Here is a 13,908-nt window from a genome sequence, read left to right as displayed (position 1 = left end):
GAGCCCAAACTTGACATTGCCATTAGCACTCTCTGCAGCAAAAGTGTCTCTTCGATCAAAGTTGGAAAATTTGTCCTTATTCATGAATACATTTGCTTCCTTTCACACATGCAGTGGCATATAAAAAACTCTTTCCATTGAATCAAGGTAAAAGTTCAGTCTCAAAGAGTTTTCAGAGGATTAATAATTGCACAAAGTAAAGCCTCAGCCATTTATCATACCTAAATATTTCTCATAATCTGCCCTCCAAACATCAATTATACATACACATGTATTGGGCTTGTGTAGCAGGGTTTTGGTAGTAGAGGAGCTACAGGGGTGGCATCTGCCAGAAGCTCCCCACGTTTGACAGAGCCAATGCCAGCCAGCTCTGTGTCCCCATCCATGCCCCCCTCTCTCTCTCCTCTAATCTGCTACCCCAGAGGTGTCACCACCATCACTGATAGGCTTGGCTCTGATCAGTGAAGTGAAATTGAGTCCAGGAAGAAGGGAGGGTGTGACAAAAGTGTTCTAAGATTTGAGTTTGTTTCATTACTCTGCAGTGATTTGGTTGGTAATAAATATTTTTCTTCAAGTCAAGTCTGTTTTGCCTGTGACAGTAACTGGTGAGTGATCTCTCTCTGTGCTTATCTTGACCCATGCACCTTTCATTAAATCTTCTCTCCCCTGCCCAGGTGAGGAGAGAATGACAGAAAGGCTTTGGTGGCACCTGATATCCACCCAGCATCAACCCACCACTATGCTGCACTTCATTATGCACTCAGGAAACTCACCTTTACACCTTCTCAGAGTGCTACACCAGCTCCTTGGATATGGCAAGAGGACAATTTGAACAATGCTACAATTTGACTGAACATTTCTGCAAAGTTATTACCAACCCCAAATATATTTAATATATGGCTTTGTTTAGCTATCTGAAAGTGTTCTTTCTAAAAAATTATTGCGCATTTTCCATCCTTGGTTTTGTGATACAGAAAATATGCCCACTCAGATGTTTTTGACTAAATTATTTAATGAATAACCAATTATTACCAAAAACTTGGATACCAGCACATCTAACTTCAGTCATTGCAGGTAAATTCAGATTTTCAGTCACTCTGTTGCAATACCATTTTCAGTTCTGACACCCAGTCTGGGTCATCTTCCTCAAAGTCCCTAAAAACAGATTTCAAAAAATGTTATTTTGAAAAGCAAAGTACAACTTTATAATTCTTTAATTGCTTTTTTCCCCAAAAGAAATTACCCTGTAATTATGATAAATTATGTTAAAAATATCAGCACAAAAGACTTACTTCCTGCCCCACTGTGATTAAAGAACCAATAGATGTTCTCTATGGAATTTACAAAAGATTCACCAAAAGCAAAGACAATATGTTAAGAGACTGCAAATGTGTTGATAATTGACAGCCTGCAGCTGAACTGCAGCAATACAGGCCCTATGCAGTCATCTCTAGCTGCCACAAAAATAAACAGTGACACAAACTGAGATTCTGAGAATCTGAGAACCACCCCCAAAACACACACACATCCAAAAATCACAGCATTTTTGTTCATACAATGTAAGATATCGAATGCTACTAAATTTCAATTTCATTATGTAAGAGAGGGATGGATTTATACGCTGAGAAGAGAAAAATACTAATTTTTTTTCAGAAGAATGTTGTTATGGAAAAAACTCTTTGAGGAACCAAAGAAAACATAAATGCAAAGACATAATTTGGACATACGTGTCATCTTCATCAGATCTAGGTTCAAGTCTGTCAGAATCTATGACAACAGCTTCATGTTCACCATCTACTTCATCAGATGTTTTGCTTTCATCAGAAAGTGGACCTCTTAATATGTTTTCAGAAGCTTTGAAAATATAAAAATTAAAAATTTTATATACATCAAAATATTTTAATTTTTAAAGCAAAACTATTAAGAATATAAATACAAATAGTCTTTCTAATTCATCCCCAGTTTGTAGCAGATTCCAAGATAAGTTGTTACCTATTTTAGGTGGGAAACTAGTAAGGCAACTGAAGTGCAGAACAAGTATTTGTGACTGTGTCTGTGAACATCTGTAGAGTGCAGCTGTCTCCAGCTGTGCCATCTGACCATCCTGCCCTCAAACCAGGGCACCACTGCCTCAGTGAGGGGGGATTTACCTGATGGGGCTACAGTGCATTTCCTGCGTCTCCCTGGAAGGGAGGGAGGACATAGCAGGCATCTGTGTTTTGTCACAACCTCATTCAGCTGTTGAGCTGCAAGTGAAAAGTCCCTCATGAAGAGCTGTAGTGGAGATATACAATCACTCATGAATTCCAAACTTGGCTTTTTTAAGTCCACATTTGTTTCATTTGGTTAACTTAAAAAACCCCCAAAAGTAGCCTGTTGTGATATGAACTCAATTGAATGATCTGTATACATAGGAGCTATGTATGAAAAAAATAAAAAAGAAAAAGCTTTTATTAATAAAACTGTTTGCAAAAATGTTCACCCAGAAAACGGGGATTTACCTGGTTTATAAATGGTGTATGTTTTAAATGCTAAGCTGACATCTGCATTGCTGAGCATGTCCATCAGGGTCTGAGGGGGTTCCTTGTTCCACTGCTTCCGTGGCCTATTTTCACTGTAGTTTATAACACCACCACCTGGGTATAAAATCATTCATAAATGCTATTTCCATAAAATTGCACTAGCAGTGTGGATGACATCCAAGATCACATTCACGAGAGAAATGAGAAACAGGAAGAAAAGAGTCTAGAAAACTCCATCTGTCACACCACTGTCCTCAGCAACACGAGGGAAGAGTGGAACCTCCTTGTGGCCAGGGAGCCCGCAGGAACTGGCTGAAGGGTGTGAGGAGGCAGCCTCTGCAAACTTATGTGGTGGCCCTGCAAGTCTCACAAAATGAAGCCTGAGGCTGTTTCTGTATCTTTTAACAGCAGAACACCTAAATATGCATTCCTCTGTCCACTTCCCTTGCCCTGTGCATCACTATCATATAACATTCCTACCACAGCTTGGGAATTTTCTGACTATTCATATCTTGATTATTTCCACAGCATTTATTCACATTTACCTAGAACACATATCCAGAATCACATTAAATAGTTTTAACAATTGCATCAGTGTGGGGCATCTTAAAATTGAAACCTTTCTCAGAAGAAACCTCATAGAAAGTGTTTTAATCAAAAGAAATGTCTCTGCCTCACATCTGAGGTACATCATTGATCATTCTTGTCAATGGCCTTAACCTGTATGTTAAATCACAACAAAAGTAGAGGTGTAGATGTTTTATGATCCCAATAGTATGCTGTACTTGAAAGACAGGTGGTTGCATTCTGCAATAAATGAATTCCTCACTGCTACCTCCACAGATGGTGTATTAAAAGGAGGATTGTAGGGTAATTTCTTAGTGACGATTATAATTTTAGGGTTGCTAATTTTATCTATTGGTTTCATCACTCTTTGCAATCCTCCTGTCACACAATAACACAGCACAGTGAACTTTTTGAGTGTTCATTAATGAAATATTTTTAAATTATTTTAATGTAATTTTAAACATATTGTGTAAAGTTTTGGCTTTTAAAAGCTGTAAAAAAACACTAACATTACTTGAATTAAAAGCACATTTACTTAAATCTTACTTTCAGTCTCTTCAGGTGTAAAACTGGAAGAAAGCAAGGATGCATTTTCCAGGACATCCAGCACAGTATTGGACATCCTCTTTTCCCATTGCCTCCTGTGGGCGTGTGACAGATCAGTACTTCCTGGGAGGACAGCAGAAGTTGATACTGTAATTGTAACAAAACCCCATGATAACCAGCGTCTAACTTGATTCCATGTCCAGACTGCCCTGTCCAGGCAAAGTAGTACTAACAATCACTTAACTAGCAGTGATGTTTGACTCCATGGGTGCAAATCTGAACTGGAAAGTGTTCCCCATACATCTACTCTACTCCAATGCTTTCAAGCAATCATTTTTTATTACTTTAACAAGAGAAATTTTCAATTTTCTTTTCATCTCAGATGAGCAGTATGAATCAATGTACTTGCAGAAGTAACTGATGGTGGCAGTTTTCTTGTCTTGAGTTACCTGAAACTAGCTTAAGCCACCTATTTAAATGGCTGTATCACTGACATGGACATATCAGTGCACAGAAGGAAAAGCATCAGCCTTAAAAATGTAAATCTTACCTTCTTGGTAAGATTTCCTTCGTTCCCTGGTGCCTTCACTCAAACCCTCAGCATTTTGCCTTTCTAAGAGGCTATGCTTGCTGCTTGCATCTTGCCTTTGCTTTTTTAAAAGAGTAAAGACAGTTAATAATCTTTGTTGTCAAGAAAGACAAAGCAGTCATATTAACATGGCATTATTTCAGTTTTGCTATAAAATACCTGACCTAAAGATTGGAAGATTTGAAAACTAAACCACTAACATTGTGAAGCCAACTGCAATTGCACACTATCTGTTACTGCACTGCATTTCACCCTGGGTGCACATGACAGGTAACCTCAGTTTCTGAAGCTAAGCACATATGCAGTTATTTGATGTAATTTGTCATTTGGGTTTTTTTACATTTAAGAACAGAAGTAATATAAATTATTTACATTCCCAGGGAAAACAAGATGCACCCAAATATTAAGCTTCTCAGATTTACAGGTCTATGAAAAGAAAAAAAAAATAAGGCCCAGGGCAACATGCTTTTTAAAAATATACTGAATGTGGCTGAGTCAGGCTATGGTAATGTACCCATAGGGGACACCTTGGCCACCTGTGACTTAATTCTCCTCTCCTAAAATCTCATATGGGCATTAAAACCTGGTGAGAACTATGTCCAGACTAAACTGTTTCCACAGCAGCCAGTTCTAAATGTGTCCCAAAAGCAAAGAAAATGGATAATCTCTTGCAGTATCAAAAAAAAAAAAAAAAAGAAAGAGAAGATTTTTTTGTTTGGGTTTTATTTTGACAGAGTTATAACTTTGGAACTAAACTAAACATGGGAAGAATCAAAAGTGTAGTGGGAAATATATAGGAAAACTGCAATTTGAACACTAATAGGCTGACTTATGGTTTAGCATAGGAATAATTTTCTGTAAAAACTTTTCTACAATACAGAATATTCTAAATTACTAAAATACAAATGATATATTTATATTTGAATACTTACTCTATTTTCTGTCTTATTGTTTGAATTTCCACCAGCCACGACACTACCTGATACATTAATGAACAGATCCAAGAGTTAACACCTTTAACATTTGTAAAGTTGTATTCGAGGTTTGACAGCAATGCCACTGAACCAAGCAATGACAATTATGTGACAGCTTCTTCCCACTTCTTACAACAGAGCTCATTCTCAGAGTCCTGCTACTATTCTATTCCAAATTGTGGTGTAGCTAAATTTATGCAGAAGAAAGAAGTCCAATATTCTCTCTCTAAAAATTAAATAATGAACATAACTTGCTTCACCATATTCTGGGAAAGAACGAACTGTCATATTTAAAATGCATGCCACTGTTAAAAGTTTTGCTGATTCTAAAACTGGAAAGTTTATTTCTAGCACAAGTCTTAAGACAATATATATTGCAGCTGTGCACTCTACTTATGTTGGATTATAATTTATCCTTAGCATTTATCCACCTAAGTTCAATAATATTAGATTTTGAAATAATTAAAAGTAGATTTTGACATAAAATGCTTGTTTCATAGCTGTATTTAAGATCTTGTATTTCCTACTCATTTTGTCATTCCCTACATCAACAAAAATGTTACTAACTTACCCTTTTGTCTTGCTGGATTGCCTTTATGTTTCTTGGTTTCCTTTGATACCTGCTCAAACTCATTTGCCATCTGAAATATGTATGAAGAGATGGAAACACCGTATCATTTTAAACTTGTTCAAATTATTGCATATAGTATTTGTTAAAAATAGACTCAGTGTAAAAGTACACAGTTCCAGCTAACAATATCTAATTTTATCAGCATCAGGTCAATATCTGACTTCAATTTTCAAAAGAAATGCTTTTAAAAACTGGAGTGTTCTGGAAAGTCTACAGTTGTATGGCCTTTAGAGCAGGACCTGCACCACACTACATTTTACAGTTATATGCTAACAAATTACAAATGAAAAGGATTTAGTATTTAAAATGTAAACAGTATTGCTTAAATCTAGAGACAAAGAATATGCCATACCTCAGAAGGCAAACAATTTTTCACAAGTTTGGTTAAGCAACCTCTTGCAAGAATAGTACTGGCTGATGGACGATTCTGGGGGTTTCTCTTAAACATCTGTTTTATTAAGTAATGAAGTTCATAGGAATAGTGAGATGGAAGTGGATCGTAGGACCCTTTGCATATCTTCAGGATGAGATGTTTCCAACTATTGGCTTGAAACTGCATTAAAAATCAAGTAATATTAAAGACAGAGTTTAAGCATAAGGTAAAAACTAGCTGATGTAATTTAAGATAACTTCTACAAGCGAAAAGCAGATAGTAATTACCCCCATAAATTTATGATTGTTCAAATTTAATTTTATAGAAATCAAATTCATCAATCCACATACTTGAGATCAGATTCAAACTGCAGAAGTAAAACAGTAAGCTAGGAAATATGCAGACGTTGATAAAAAAAAAAATCATCAAAAGTAGCCTGTAAAAGCACAAACATCCTCTTGCAAATCTAATGTCTGAGAACTTCTAGCTCCCATGGAGGGAGTTTCTTTGGATTACACCCTGCTGGATTGTCTACAAGGTGCCAAGAACCCAGTGAGTGTCATCTTTTTGTATCACCTCTGATAGATTATGCAAGAACATACGTGACCATCACATCAAACCAGACACAACTTTTCAACGCTGCTAATAAGGGAAGAATATCCCCTCCTTGGAATGCCAATCCCCTCTGAGCTCTGCCTCAATAGCTGTGACACTGCCAGACTTGCCACAGACCTACTTAGGCTAACACTCCCCTGTGCACAGGCTCCCTAATCACTCAATCACATCAGTACAACTTCTACACTCTTGCACAGCTAGAACTTGCAGCTGTGGAGAACCTTCTGTTGATACACAGGATGTGAAAAATGCTCTCAGACATGTGTGTCATTCTTGGGCCTGTCCTTTGCAGGGTCGGGAGCTGAGACTTTGATGATCCTTATGGGTCCTTTCCAACTCAGAATATTCTGTGCTTCTCTGATTTCAAGATAGAGTATCAGCTCAATGAAAGGAAACTGCTGCTTGTAAAAAACTAAGACAAAATGCACTCATTTAGGATCTCACTTTCCTGCAAAACAAACACATCCTGATAGGAGCTCTCATTTTACCTATGCGTCTGTATAGAGAAGCCAGAAGGATGTCAACATGTAAGAAACACAGCAACAACACTGCAAAAGACAGAATCACTCATCAAGATCCCTACTGTTCCAACAGGAGAATGGTGCTTGGACAGTGACTGGTTTGATTTGAAGAATAAGCAAAGGTGTATCACTGATGCAAGCTACAAAATTGCTTATTGCTTACTACATTTTGCTGTACTTGCACACAATTTATTTTCATTAGCAAAGGTTTTGAGTGTCTTTGTCACCATGTCCTGGGATTATCCTGATCCTGTAAAATGCAATGCTCTTGCAACTGCAGGTATCTGGAACCAGCCTGGCAGCTGCTGGACTCAATATGCCCAGATCACCTCACTGATATTGAGGAAAATTAACCAATTAAAAAACCAATTGTTTTCTAACAAATTTGAAAATACAGTCTTCTAAGATGGGTCCAGCAGGTCCCAAGAACTGCTGAAACAGGAGCATATAGTGGAGGAGGCATGGGAAGGGTGGAGCAATACTTCCCTCTTTTGGAAGCAGCAGCAAGCACTTCAGTCAACTCCATAGCACAACTAACTGCTACTAAAGTTTCAAGGATTTCCAAAACTTTTCTGATAGCCACAAAGCTGTACTTACCGGGTGTTTCAGAGTGCACAGCTCGTAAAGAATACACCCCAGAGACCATATATCACTGTAGATATAGAGAGAGATGAAAAAAATTGAGCCAGAAATTACAATTTAATATCTTGCTTAAAAGCATGAGATTTAACCTGTGTACATAACTGAGCTGAATAAACTAAAAATAAATGTAAGTAACCATAAAAGACAATACAATTATGTGTTTAACCTCTCCTGTGGAAATATTCTTGATTATTTTATCCTACCCTGATGTAAAAAAAGATGACTGTCATACAGCTGGCTTTTTATTCCTAGGATGTCTCTTAAAGTAATTTGCTCCAACAATATTTATCCTTCTGCACTTGAAAGCCTTTTTATTCTATGGCCCTTAACATCAAATGGCAGCCACAAAATCCTAATTCTGAGAGCTGGAATTCTGACCCTGCCAAAAAGAATTTTCCTACTGAGAAAAAACCCCATCATTTTCCACCAAAAGTGAGTACTGCCATTTGCACAAGAAACAACTGAAGCCTTTCTTGCAAGAAGATCAGGAAACAACTTGAACTGTTGAAAGTTTCTGATCTCCTCTGGAAAAACAATCACAGTTTTTGCATAAGGACCAAAATAACTGGGCTCTATAAATCTAAGTAATCCATTCTGTACCATTATCCCCACATTATTAAGACTGGCATGAAGATCTTAAAAAATGATCTGTCAGCCATCATCCAAACACTATCCCACCCCAAAAAAATAAGATCAGCAAAAAGATGCAAACACATACCTATGTTTGTGCACATATACATACTTATTGTGTATGTTTGTGTGTGTGCATTTACTCTCCCAAACAAACAGAGGTCTGCACAATGGTTTTCAGACTTCTAGGACTATACATACTCTGCTCTCAGCTACCTAAGTAAAGAGGAATTTATGCACTATCACCTTAAAAAAAAAGTAATTATGTCTTTGTAAATATTCTTCAGCTCAGTATCTTCTCCAAAACAGACATGGATAAGCCACAAAGCCAGACTGAGACAGCAATAAAAACCCCATCCGTCAGTCAGGTAGTATTTGTGACCACTGAAAACACCAGTACCTTTTGTTGTTGTATGGCAGGCTTTCCCATATTTCTGGAGGTACATAATAAGGAGTTCCCACATAGGTGCAAGCATATGATATTGGACTAATGAAACAACAAAGAAGAAATGTCAGCTGGAAAGTAATGATTTATGAACTCTGTATTGTTTGTCAATGGTAAAATAAGACTTGACACCACTGAGATCAGCTGGGTTGTCCACATACTGTGCAAGAAGGCGTGCAGATCCAAAATCTCCCAATTTGACTTTTCCACTTTGAGTGAGGAAGACATTCTGCATTTCAAGAGCAAAGATTAACATATTTAAATGTTATTCTAAAAATCATTTCTGCATGCAGTTTGGATATACAGAAAGTATAGTAATAACCACTTCTGATATTTTATCTTTGTGTTTTCTTTTACTTGCCTCTCCTAATATTTCTACCAAAAAAAAAAATCAAAACAGAAAGGTTTTATGGGTCTAAAGCCCTAGCATCAGAGGAAGAATAAGAACTTAGAACTGCCTTAATCCCTATGCTATACTCAAACCAAGGACCCACTTTCTTCTGTGTTTCCCTCTTTCTGATAGCGAAGAGTGAAAAAGAAAATATTGTGAGGGAAGATAGTTGCCAGCTGCATAATCCATACACTTTTTTATAGTTCTGTAATTCTTTTAAATTATATGCAGTCTGTCATAAGCAATAAGCAATAGGTGCTACTGGCAGTGTGGATATGAAGGATATAGCTATACTTAGATGATGTTTACTCCCACAGTATTACATCATCTCCTGCACTCAATTTCATTTACATGATATTCTTAGGCCTAAATAAAAACCACAGAACTTAGCAGTCATGGGAAATTATGAAAGAGGAGGTTTAACTTTTGCATGCAGGAGAGTTTATTGATGGCAACAAAACTTGCTCTGTTCACCTTGGATTTTATATCCCTGTGCAGCACACATTTATCATGAATGTGCTTTACAGCCAGACACATTTGCACAAACCAGTGAAGGATCTGAAAAAGAGCAACCAAGATTTATAACAGCTCAATGCTCAATATAATGCATACTTTACTAATAGATTTTTAAAAAATAGAACAAAAGCATTCAGAATATTTGGGAGTTAAAACTCCAGCATAACAGCCTCCAACCAGCATGAAAGACTGAGTTTTTCAAGACAGATTATATTTTAACATGGCAGAAGGAATGTTTATTACCTGTGCCCATAAAGCTCTGATAATACACAGCAATAATGAAGTAGAGTCGCTACCTGGCCCTTTAGCTGATGGTCATTTTATAAACAAGTTAACTAAAGTTACACAGTAAATTAGCAAGTAGAAACAAACCTCAAAGCACCAAGTAATAAACAAGAACAAAACTCAAGTGGAAAAAACATACTGTTGCTAAAAGGAAATGCGTTCCTTTCTAAGCACAGAAGAAAACTCTTAAAGGTGCATAGAAAATCCAAGTATTCAATTAGCTGAGGTTTCTGGTCCTTTCACTTTAACAAAGGTTCCTAACTGTAGCAGGAACTAGCTTCTGTTCACTACAATGTCCATTTGAACCTTCTCCAAAGTCGTTTTATAGCTTCTCTGGAAAAGGAGTTAGCACATCCTGAATGGTTTAAACATTTAATTGGTACTTAAAAAACAGGCATTTATTCTCCTGGTTAGCTTTATTTATCTTACCAGAGTGGTTTGTTCACTTTTCATTTACAGTACTCTTACTATGCTTTAAATTCTGCCTGAAGGTTGTGTAAAATTCCTACTTAACTGCATACAAACCTGACTGGTTTTCACACTACCTGAACAATTTTCAGATACAAGTAGCAAATTTTTTTATTCCTTTAAGTCCAATTCTTGGCTTGATCTGCTGGAAACAATGAAAGAAATAATGCTCCAAATCCACCTGTAAGTTACTTTGTTTCATCAGGATGTTTGTCTCTAATTTGGTTTATGCAGCATGCTTCAGTTTACACAGAAAATGATTCCCAGCCCCCTTGGTTCAAAACAATGTCTTTTCTTACCGTGGCCTCAGGGAACAACTTTCCTCCTTGGTGTTTGATCTTTTGCATTAGATCTCCATCGTCACAATATTCCATTACTATATACAGATGCCCATCAGCTAGATTTTTGGTAATATAAGAATAATTAGTATTTTTAGTAGCAGGATATGTATTGATTTTTTTACTATATGTAGTACTCTTTACTAGAAAGCTCCAAGTATATGCTATGTGTTATCTTACAATGAAGATGTTCTACAAACAAAAAAAGTAATCCGTCTCTTAGGAGTATGCAACTTCAAACAAATGAAGGAATTTAAATTTCTATACTTACTTTCAAATGATTCTTTAAAGGCAACGATATTTGGATGTTCCATTTTTGCCAAAAGAACAGCTTCCTTCCTAGAATTCTCTACACCAGATGAAGACTGAAAATATAGATACACTTATTATAAATTTCACACCAAAAAATTTTCACATATACGCATAAAGTGCCTCACTTTCCAAAGAAAAATATTTTAAGAATTGTTTTTCAGTTATTTTAAGTCATTTAGAAACTTTAAAAGCCCCATCTTTTTAATCTACAGTTTATTACTAGCTGAAGACTTCTTTGGGTTTTTTGGCCATTTGGTATTTTGCTGGGTTTTTTATTAATGTAAGAGAATCTGCTCCTATTTCAATTAATGACTTTTTCTATTTTAAAAGCACAGAACTACATAACAAAGCAGCACACACTGACTTTTAAACAGCTGTTAGTCTGCATGAACTCAAAATAAAGCCAAGTGCCCAGGTCTTAGCTGAGCTTTGGCCTCAGAAAGCCAGTGCCCCCCATTTTGTGACTTTTAGCTTAGCTGAGTGCAGAGAACGTAACCCAAATAGCTGATTAGCAGGAGTAATATGACACTAATTTCCTCATTAGACATTAAAGATGAAATTTGTATTTTAGTAAAATCAATGGCAATCAAGCCAAGGGCATCTGGGGGAACAGGGATTTCATTCTAAGCTTTTGCATACCTGCTACACTTCCCAAAATCCCAAAATCTAACCATGTACACTTAGTACAAACAACATCAGCTCAAGATGTAGCTATACAGTAACCATACCACACACCTGTCTAACTCACAAAACACTCAGCAAAAGTGTTCAGCATTTCAAACACACCCACAATTAGGACCGTTTAATTTTATTTTTTAAAGTGGGTGGGGTGATGTTTGTGTCACACTTACCATTGGAAGCCTTATTTCCTTCATTACATACTTCTGGTCATTGACTCTATGATGAACTAGGAGAGCTCTGCCAAAGGATCCCTCTCCCAGTACTTTCAACACATTATATCCTTCCATTCTTTACAAATCCAGTCCCAACACTTTTCTTCATTAACAGGATTATCCTCTAAACTTTGTCATGACCTTAACACTTTTTAAAGATTTTCTCTTAATACAACCTGCATGAGAAAAGATACAAACAAAGTAAGAAGAGGGGATGATAAATGTGGGTATCTAGCTGTCCAGCATTACCATGACACACTTCTCTGCACTGTTACCTTGATTTTACTGAAGATGAAGCCTCCTGAAAGTACAGCTTGAAACATTATAGTGCTATTTCTGTGTTTTTAAAATTTAAAATGCTAAAGCTCTTCAAAAGTGTCAGTCATAGACTTACAATTTCACATCTTTTTGTTACCTTCACTCCTGCAGGTGGTTTCACAGCACGAAAGAAAAGTCACAGGCATAATAATACAAAGAACAAGCTTAAAGTTTCTGGTGACAATTTTCAGCTAAAGCAGCGTAAGCATGATCAAACTGGTAAAAATCACTACGCAAAGACTTCAAGAACTGGAAGATATAGAATATTTTAGTTGCAAGGGACCTGCAATGGTCATCTGGTGCAACTGCCCGACCACTCCAGGGGTGACCAAAAGTTGAATTAGCGTGACAGTGGCATCATGACAGTGACAATGTTTCTTGAATACTAACAGGTTTAGGGCATTGACCACCTCTCTAAGAATTCTGTTCCAATGTTCAACAACCCTCCCAGTAAATAAGTGCTTCCTAATGTCTAGTGTAAACCTTCCCTCCTGTACTTCTGAAATGTTCCCAGTTGTCCTATCACTACATTTAGACTACCACGGGATCACATAATCAATGAGGTTGGAAAAGACCTCTGAGATCATTAAGTCCAGCCCGTGATCCCACGCCATGTCAACTACACCATGGCACAGAATGACACATCCAGTTAAACACCTCCAGGGATGGTGACTCCACCACCACCTCCCCACCACCACCTCCCTGGGCAGCCCATGCCGAAGTCTAATCATCTCTTTTGTGAAGAAAATCTTCCTGCTGTCCAGTCTGCAAGGCCCATGGCACAGCGTGAAGCTGTGTCCTCCAAAACTGAGCTTAGTCCCAGCCCTCCTGAGAGCTTCCACAGCTGCTGCCACTCACACATGATCCCACTTCCTGCTAAAAAACATCTCCTGAAGGATCTCTCATCCAGCAGGGGGCTGTTATCCTTTTTTCAAAACCTCGGTGCTTTTAAGGTGGTTATCCACAATTCAAACATCCTCTGAGCACTGAGTGCACACACGCTGTTCTATGGGGCTGATGAGCCCTTTGTTTCCTCCGACTCCTTTACTCTGCACAGGAGCAGCGCCAGCCCGCCCCCCAAGGCCCTGCAGCCCCGCCGGGGACTCACCTCCGCGGCCAGGCCCCGGCAGGAAGGCGCCGCTGGCTCCGAGCCGCCCGCGCCCGCCGGGGGCGGGGGACGGGGCAGGAGGGCGGCGCCGGCTCCGAGCCCGGGCGGCAGCGCCGGCCCCGCCCGGCCCGCGGCAGCGCCCTGGCGGCCCCGCCCTCGTGGAGGCCCCGCTGAATGGGCCCGGACACGGAAACATGGGAAATACGGCAGTGTTCTGCTTTGAC

The 13,908-nt window shown here is 38.2% G+C and overlaps 1 protein-coding gene across 4 annotated transcripts; it reads right to left on the bottom strand.

The window, feature by feature from the left end:
* Window positions 1-992: 992 nt before the first annotated feature.
* NEK3 (NIMA related kinase 3) lies at window positions 993-13,837 on the bottom strand. Of its 4 annotated transcripts, none has more exons than XM_063392025.1 (16): window positions 13,685-13,837; window positions 12,217-12,434; window positions 11,325-11,418; window positions 11,015-11,112; window positions 9,921-10,004; window positions 9,217-9,284; window positions 9,011-9,097; window positions 7,936-7,990; window positions 6,182-6,382; window positions 5,770-5,839; window positions 5,157-5,203; window positions 4,186-4,285; window positions 3,636-3,782; window positions 2,502-2,636; window positions 1,728-1,854; window positions 993-1,155 (listed from the first exon to the last, which is right to left on the bottom strand). In XM_063392025.1, exons 2-16 carry the CDS (start codon window positions 12,331-12,333, stop codon window positions 1,089-1,091), a joined length of 1,497 nt encoding a protein of 498 aa, XP_063248095.1. In that variant the 5' UTR covers window positions 12,334-12,434; window positions 13,685-13,837; the 3' UTR covers window positions 993-1,088. The 4 variants fall into 4 exon arrangements, with proteins under 4 accessions (XP_063248095.1, XP_063248096.1, XP_063248093.1 ...); XM_063392026.1 differs by having other exon boundaries at window positions 3,636-3,758; XM_063392023.1 differs by lacking the exons at window positions 993-1,155; window positions 1,728-1,854 and adding an exon at window positions 1,910-2,246.
* Window positions 13,838-13,908: the final 71 nt, after the last annotated feature.

This window comes from Prinia subflava, chromosome 3 (genome assembly GCF_021018805.1).
Source record: "Prinia subflava isolate CZ2003 ecotype Zambia chromosome 3, Cam_Psub_1.2, whole genome shotgun sequence".
Lineage (NCBI taxonomy): Eukaryota > Metazoa > Chordata > Aves > Passeriformes > Cisticolidae > Prinia > Prinia subflava.
This window is presented reverse-complemented; position numbering and strand designations above follow the sequence as displayed.

Bases quoted from the DNA above. Each gene is read 5' to 3' on its own strand.
- NEK3 (XM_063392023.1), bottom strand. From the start codon at position 12,333: ATGGAAGGATATAATGTGTTGAAAGTACTGGGAGAGGGATCCTTTGGC. The intron at 2,637-3,635 runs GTAAGATTTAAG...TTTTATACCCAG, and splicing joins TACACCTGAAGAGACTGAAA to GTGGTGGTGTTATAAACTAC. The intron at 2,247-2,501 runs GTAAATCCCCGT...TTTCACTTGCAG, and splicing joins ATACACCATTTATAAACCAG to CTCAACAGCTGAATGAGGTT.